Here is a 7,952-nt window from a genome sequence, read left to right on the forward strand (position 1 = left end):
GAAATAAAGGCAAGCGATTTTACGTGATTCGATTTATGACCTACGTTTACAAATAAAGCTATAAGGCAACATTTGTTCTTATTCACTTAATATCTTTTACAATACATGATACTCATATTCCAAAAAAAAAAAAAAAAAACATGATACTGCTATTTATAGGAGAATTGGGGTAGATAACTAAAGTAATTCAAATCAATGTAATTTGATACATAATATTTTAACGAAAATTAACGAAACCCGCCTAAACATTAATTAACTAACTAGATATAACAATAATTAACAATACATAATATTTTAATGCCACTAGCATTTTGATTGAGTTGGGAAAATCAAAGGTTGAAATCCATGTCGAAGAGTTGCTTGCCAAACTTTCTCAATGTTGGACATTGTCTAACCACACTCATGCTCATCCCATCCTTCCAAGGCATGCACCATCCCAGCTACACGCCATGCACTACTCATCACTCTTCTTGGCAACCAATTCTGAATGTTCACAAAATTGAAATTAGGAAAGATATAATTTATTCCTATCAAAATATATATTCATATATTAATTATATTTATATGTGAATTTCAATTAATTAACATTAGCGACGACACAAGTAATTGAAAATTATTTCCACCGCCGACAACCATCAATTGCGTCACTAATTATATCCGACACTAGCAACGGGCGAAACCCTTGCTAATATACTCTATTACTGTTTCAAAGTACCTAAATCTGACTCACTTAACATTTTAGTCCGTATAAAAATATTATTTATTTATTTATTTTCAAAAGAAAGAAAATCATGTTGAATTTTTTTTTAAATTAATTTTCTTAGCACTATAAGTGCAGCCAATTGTCACAATTACAATGCCTAAAATTTTAGGAGTTCAATTGCCTAAACGTATAGTCATGGCCAGCTCTCAAGCATTTCTCGCAGGTATTTTATGTTAATTAGGAAAATTTACTTATTTAGTCACTATAGTTTGTAGTTGTGCAAAATTGATTCTGAGATATCAAAAGTATCTTTAAGATTAACCTATATGTCTAAAATGGTCCATATTATTGATTATTTGACAAAAATTATTAGATGCATGTGTAGGTTCACATTACAATCAATAGTGGATTGGCAGTGGCACGTGGTATAATTGATGCTTTAATGGTAAAATTGTTATTTTATAATAAACCGAGTCATCAGTTATACCACATGTAAATTGACAATTAATTGTGATATGGATCTACATGTGCATCCAATATAGACAGTTAATAATGAACCGATTTGAAGATCGATCTAGATCTCTAGATGTGGCCGACCTTAACAAACCCCAAATTTCAGCACCATGCATGTCCCTTATTTGTATGGCATATAATATAGACTGTGAATAAAGGGGAAAAATATAAAAGTTATATTTTTCTTTCATTATTACCTCATTGTACTGCAATGTAAACAGATCTGTTGACCAATTGATAATGTCATGTCGGTACGTAGAGTATGATAATGGTAGGATAAAATAACTAATTCGCACCAATGCCTCAACATTGTAAGTAATATTAAAATAAAAATGTGATTTTTTAACATTATACTCAAAGGAAAAATCTCGATGAAGCTCATTTCCGAATCTAGGTGAGCTCCGTACCTCACATCTCTCTTTAATCATTTTTTTTCATAATTGTTTTTTAAAACGATGCAATTTCTGCGTTTATGGATCTCTCTACAGTCTCTCTGAAACAAAAACTTTAAATGTAATTTTTATTTTTATTTTTCAATTGAACTACATACATCGATCAAATAACATGAGATATATGCAGCTATATTTTATATAGTCTGAGATAATATATAAATAGAAACACACATAATACATATATAGAGGAAGCTAAAGCACGATTAAACGGGCACCACCAAAGAACGGAAGCCATGTCGAAGACTTGCTTGCCAGACATCCTCGATATCAAACAAAGTGTTCCCACACTCATTCACATTCCACCCTTCTAAGGCATGCACTATCCCAGCAATACGCCAAGCACTCATCACTTTTCTAGGCAGCCAATTCTGTTGCATAATGAAATAGGAAGCGTCAAAATATTAATTAAGTATCTTAGAATCAAAAGCATAAGTTATTGGTATTATTAATAATTTAACATAATATCTCTGGAATTTATCTTTTATTTCAATTAAATCTTCTACATGTTCAGCTCCTAAGCGAGGAAGAATGTTAAAATTTAATTAAAAAATAAAATTCTTAATTTGGTTTCTAACCTCACAAGAGTGCATGTTGATCAAAGATGTGGGAGTGATCATTGCTGGTGTGGTGTAGAAGAAGCAATCTTTCCGCATTTTCTTTGGTGGGAATTGAGAAAAAGGAATGAATAATGTTCCTTTCGATGCATTCAATTGTTCATCTTCTTTCCATCCATCTCCCACTAACCATGTCTGAAAATCGCTCATAATTATGTCATATTATAGTCTCATATGATGCTATAATTTGTACTATAATGCATGTTACAAACTCATTATGTGGCAGTACGTGCACGCATCACTACCACGTCAACCATTAATTAAATTTAATTATTTAATTGTATTTCTTGTAAAGAAAGAAGATTGTCACAGGCAATCATGAAACGGGTTGCAAATTTTACCTTCTCATCAGGATAACTTGATGAAAGGATCAAGTTATTTTTCGACATTGTGGTGAGCCTTAATTGAAGCTTCTCATACTCATCCTTGTATGGTATTGCCACCTGATACAGTTATAAGCTTAGCAACATTAGAAAAAAATATAAAACATTGCAATCTAGGTTGAGCAAGGACAAATCAACAGTACTTAAAACGTACCTGGATACCCCTTTCACATAGAGCATTGGCAATGGCATAAGCAACCTTAGTAAGGTTGCCTCTTAAAAACACTTGAGTTGTTCCTTTTGGAATGCTATTTAGTACCACAGCCACTGCTAAGCTACTTCCATCCACCAGCTTTATTCTAAGCTGAGGGTTCTTTTGGATGTAAAGCTCACCATTTTTATTAAGTTCCTCCCCCTGCAAAAATTTACACAAATAAATGTTGATAAAATACTGTGAGAAAGAATGAATCCATGTACTTTTCTTTTTGTTAATTTTATTTTTTCAATATTTCCAATAGGAGGAGCCCATGGGGATAAAAATATAAAAATAAGACTTTTTGCTAAATGTAGTTTCTGTTCTTTCTTAGTTTATATTAGAAAGCTGGATTTACTTGCCTGATTTAGAAGACCTAGACTTAGCACCTTAACTCCTCTCACTTCAGCATCTAGTATAGCTTCTTCAATCAAGTCGTTGAGGGATTCCTTTCGCCATTGTAACATGTACTGAAGATTTTAAAAAAACAAAAACAAAGGAAGAAGTTAGACTAAAAAAAATAAAACCAACTAGCTGAATCAAATTGAATGTGATCACTAGCAATAATCACGTTTCACTTGGGCTCAATTTTAGTTGGAACTGAGCTCGTTGAAATTAAAATGCGTGTCCTGAAACGTAACAAATGAATGTGTTCCGATCCCAACAAATCAAACACAAACTAAAACAAAACACAAGCCAAATCGCAATAGTCATATAAATGGATGTTTCTTACTTGTGTACTGTATCTTGGTACTACCCAAGACTGCCATTTGAGCTTTTGGAAAGTGATGCTCTCTAGAACAAATGTACGGCCATAGCTCCAAGTTAGAAACAAAGACCATAATAATGTCACAGGCCACATCAACCACAGGTACCATTTGGACGTGTGGGGCTTGGAGGCCAAGGAGGCAAATCCTAGCCGTAGATGATAGATGGACTCTGGCGTCGTTAGATGTATTAAATGTACCACATCGGGTGATTCTTCGGGTTTTTTTAGTGAAGCCTCATAAAGAGTATCCGAGGACTTGTCCATGGTCCCATACACGTAATCGTATATAGGCATGAAAAGAGAATAATTGGTACGGAATTGGGTGTGATGCAGTGAATGATACCTGTTGAGTGTTGAATCAAATATTTTAGATCATAATTTCTTTAAATTCATACAAATAAGACAGCAATAATAGAGATAACAAAAATTATAGCTAGCTAGGTGGGTGAGGAGACTTACGAGGGGGTATAGATGAGGTACTTGAGAGGGGGAAAGATGGAGAAGAGCCACTTTGGAATGAACTCGTAATTGCAGTGACCCAAGTTGTTCATGAAATCAATATAAGTGATGTATCCGAAGGTGGATGCCATAGAGGCAGTTCCGGTGAACACTGTTGTCAGCAATGGGATTGCGAAGAGCATGAAATACGCTATGTGTTCGGCAAACGGATGGATCACAGCTGCCATGCATGCAAGAGCATATTACTAACTTTACAAACTATAACATTTGTACAAATTATTTTAGGGTAATACGCTATGTGTGTTAATATTCTTTCTCTATAATTAATATATGATCAACGATATGGCTTTGATTTGTGTCATATGCTTACGTGCATGGGATTTGTGTCATAGTCGGCTTTTTAAATGTGATTTGGCTTTTAAAATTATCATTGAATTTAAGATGATTATTATTAAATTTTGATTTATTAGTGATTTTAAAAGTCATATCACATTCGAGATGACTTTAACCCTCTTTATAGTGTTAATTTTTTTTCTATATGCGAAAGAAACTTGAAATTTTTTTTAAAAGTTCACTAAATAGTTCATAATAGTTATATTTAGATCATGTTTAATATTGTTTTATAGAACTTAAAAAATCTTTTTAATACTTGAAAAATCATGCCAAACAAAACATTGCTTTATTTGAAAAAAAAAAAACCTTAAAAGAAATTTCTTTAATTTTTTTTTTGTTAAAAAAGCTCACAACGCACTTAAAAAAAACCATAAAAATAAGTTTTTCCTAATTATAGAAAAAGTCAAAGAAAAAGCTTCATGCATCTTGCGCGCGCCCACACACACACACACACATATATATATATATATATATATATCGCGCGCGCATGCGCCCTCACACACACATATATATAAAGTAATGTTAAAAATTATATTTTTATTGGACAATTATCTTACAATACTGATGTGACAATTTCAACTAATTATTGAATTAGTCTTTGTAAAAAAAATGTAATGCCAGCATTATGAAATAGTTATAGAATAAAAATATGATATATGTTATTTATATCCAGTTGATGATTTTAGAAAAGGGAAGATAGAAAATGATGGGAGGTAGTAGATGCTCTAGCATTTCTCATATAGAGAAGTTGTTAGAATATATTCTGATTTTATATTATTAATTTATATTTCTTAGTATAGGTTGATTTTATGTTTCCTTGTATAAGTCGATTTAGGTTTACTAGCTTGTATAAGTTAACATATATATACAACTATAAATATGGACCTATGTATTGTAAACAACTAAGTCAATCAACACAATGTTGTCATGGGGCCATTCAGAGTAGTGGGCATAAGAGTTTAACACCGAACCATGTATCCGTAAATTCTTTATCTCTCTTTTGCTTCCACAATTATTCTCTTATTTTATATCTCTTATTTTATATTTTCCCACAAACTTCAATATGGTGTCATAGCTTCATTAACACACACACAGTATATATATATATATATATATATATATATATATATATAATAACATAAAGTATCTTAAAGTATATATCTTACAAGTAATTGGTTCGGTTACAATGGAAGAATGGTGGTGAGAATGGTAGCGAGAGTAGAGGTAGTGGTGGTGCAATGCTCTGTGAAACCAATAGTAGAGGAACTCCACTGGACCCGCATGAACAAGACATATGATAACCACACCATCGCTTCTCCAGAAGGGCAGGTTATGAGTCCCAGGAAGAATCATATAAAATACGTAAAATAATATTCCATTGAACAATATCTGGTCATCCCTGTAAACAAAAGAAACAACGGAATCATATAAGACCAAATCATGTGTCAATGCATATGGAAGCTTGAAAGATCTTATGTTATTTTTATTATCATTATTGTTCATGAAAAAAAAAAAAAAAATTCAAACGAACAACGACAATGGCTTAAATAAAAACAAGGTGATGATAGTTGAGGAAGTTAAAAGTATACATACCAGTTCCTTTCTCTATCAACCTGATCGAATTCGATACCTTTGTCCACGATCCGATTATTGCCCTTGGCTGTTCGGTAACGTGATAGAGAGATCCATATCTGATTGTGCAGCATCCTCAATAAAAGGAATGGAAGTATAAGGATGTTGACGACGTCTCTCTCACTTTCACCCTTTACCATGAACGAGTAAGTGCTATGAGCCGCCCATGGAGCCAAAATCAGGTACTTAATTCCCAACAGGAGGCCAAAAAAATTAAGTTAAAAAATAATATATGTATATAAATTAAAAGAATAAACAAAGATGCTAATTAAAACTGCTTAATTTTATGAAGCTCAGTGTACGACAACGTCAACAAGCTCACTTTCACCCTTTACCATAAACTGCATGCATATATATATATATATATATACCTTGAAGCTCCCAAGAGGCTGCCATGGCCAGTCAGTGAGGATCCCTGGTTTGGTGGCCATACTTCTAATTAGAGGTAGTGTAACCACCGATTTGTGCTACTTGTGCATGGATTTGGAGGGCTATATATATATAATGTATGCTCTTCTACTATTGGTTAATTAGTTGACGTTGTTGATAAGCCGCCATAAATACAATGACGTACAGATCCCCAACGCCCAAATGCAATGCCCCTCCCAAAATGGCCCAGAATGGCGGCTACCCCCAATATTTTTTTTAAAAAAATGGTATATATATATTTTTTATTTTTTATTTTTTGAAAAAAATAAAAATTTTAATTAGGTGGCCATGTCATCACTGATAATGTGGTCACTTATGCCAAGTGTCGAATTTTAATTGGTCCACGTTTTAGTGATGTGGACTTCTATTAAGTTAACTAATAATCAATGGATGGAATGACCAATTTAATATTTATCAAAACCACAGGTAATTCCTATTATACAAATCAAAACTTAAGAAAAAAATAAAGTGTCCAAATCTTAAAAGAGTTTTAGTATTTAACGCAAGGCTAGATAAAGACATTTTTGTATCATGTATAAGCATAATAAATAATAATAAATCAGTGAACCGCCAAAGAGGAAAAAAAAACCACCGTCCAATAAATGTTAATAACGTGGACCACTTGGACCACTTCACGTAAGTCGGCTGCAAGGGAAATAAAGTTGATATGCACCAAATATTTCCATTCACAATAATTAATAAATCGGTACGTCGGAACGTGTCAATTTATATATACATATATATATATTATGATCATACGTTACAATTATGATTTTCTAGAAAATGAATAATTTGAATTATATATGAATAGTTCCACTGTAGTGGATCCATTGATAGTTTGGGGAGTAGATTATTATTGGGATGGTAGTTTGAAGGGGTTAAGTAGACTTTATTCAAAAATAAAAATATTAAAAAACTAAAACTATTAAAGAAATAAAAGAGCAAGAAAAAAAAAATCAAAGGGGTGGCTCTAGCTATCCTTGGCCAAAATGGGGTGGTCGGAAGCCACCCCATGGCCGGTCTGGGGGGTGGTCTGGCCACCTCCAAAAGGCCAACAAAAAAGAAAAAAAAAATGTTTGGATTTTGGGGGTAATCGGACCACCCCAAGGGCCCAGGGTGGTTTCTGCCACCCCCAAGGCCAAAACCATGACCTAGGTTTAAGATCTGATTGGATCTGATGTCCTAGGTTTCCAATATATCAAGAGTTTCTGATTTGGGATTGGTTCTTTGCTTTTGGTTTTGAGTTCAAAGAATCAATATTTGTCTTCACTTTCGTTTTCTATCAGAGCTTTTTGTCTTTTGCATCGTTTAGGAGAGTATAATCTTATCTAATTTGAGGTCGTTTATTTTTGCAAATATATCTTCTTGTGCTTTTCCAGGTTTAACTTGTGCAAATATATCTTCTTGGAAAG

General features: G+C 33.0%; 1 protein-coding gene across 1 annotated transcript; it reads right to left on the reverse strand.

Moving 5' to 3' along the window:
- Window positions 1-390: 390 nt before the first annotated feature.
- On the reverse strand, window positions 391-6,544 carry LOC132181187 (very-long-chain aldehyde decarbonylase CER1-like). The gene is made up of 10 exons (XM_059594297.1): window positions 6,483-6,544; window positions 6,073-6,296; window positions 5,646-5,878; window positions 4,087-4,306; window positions 3,592-3,970; window positions 3,221-3,328; window positions 2,820-3,020; window positions 2,624-2,725; window positions 2,244-2,417; window positions 391-483 (listed from the first exon to the last, which is right to left on the reverse strand). Exons 1-10 carry the CDS (start codon window positions 6,540-6,542, stop codon window positions 391-393), a joined length of 1,794 nt encoding a protein of 597 aa, XP_059450280.1. The 5' UTR covers window positions 6,543-6,544.
- Window positions 6,545-7,952: the final 1,408 nt, after the last annotated feature.

The sequence above is a fragment of the Corylus avellana genome, chromosome ca1 (assembly GCF_901000735.1).
Source record: "Corylus avellana chromosome ca1, CavTom2PMs-1.0".
In the NCBI taxonomy this organism is placed as follows: domain Eukaryota; kingdom Viridiplantae; phylum Streptophyta; class Magnoliopsida; order Fagales; family Betulaceae; genus Corylus; species Corylus avellana.

Coding starts and splice junctions, on each gene's coding strand:
- LOC132181187 (XM_059594297.1), bottom strand. CDS start 6,542: ATGGCCACCAAACCAGGGATCCTCACTGACTGGCCATGGCAGCCTCTT. Junction 6,297..6,482: donor AGCCTCTTGGGAGCTTCAAG/GTATATATATAT, acceptor TTGGGAATTAAG/TACCTGATTTTGGCTCCATG. Junction 5,879..6,072: donor GTTGATAGAGAAAGGAACTG/GTATGTATACTT, acceptor TTTTGTTTACAG/GGATGACCAGATATTGTTCA.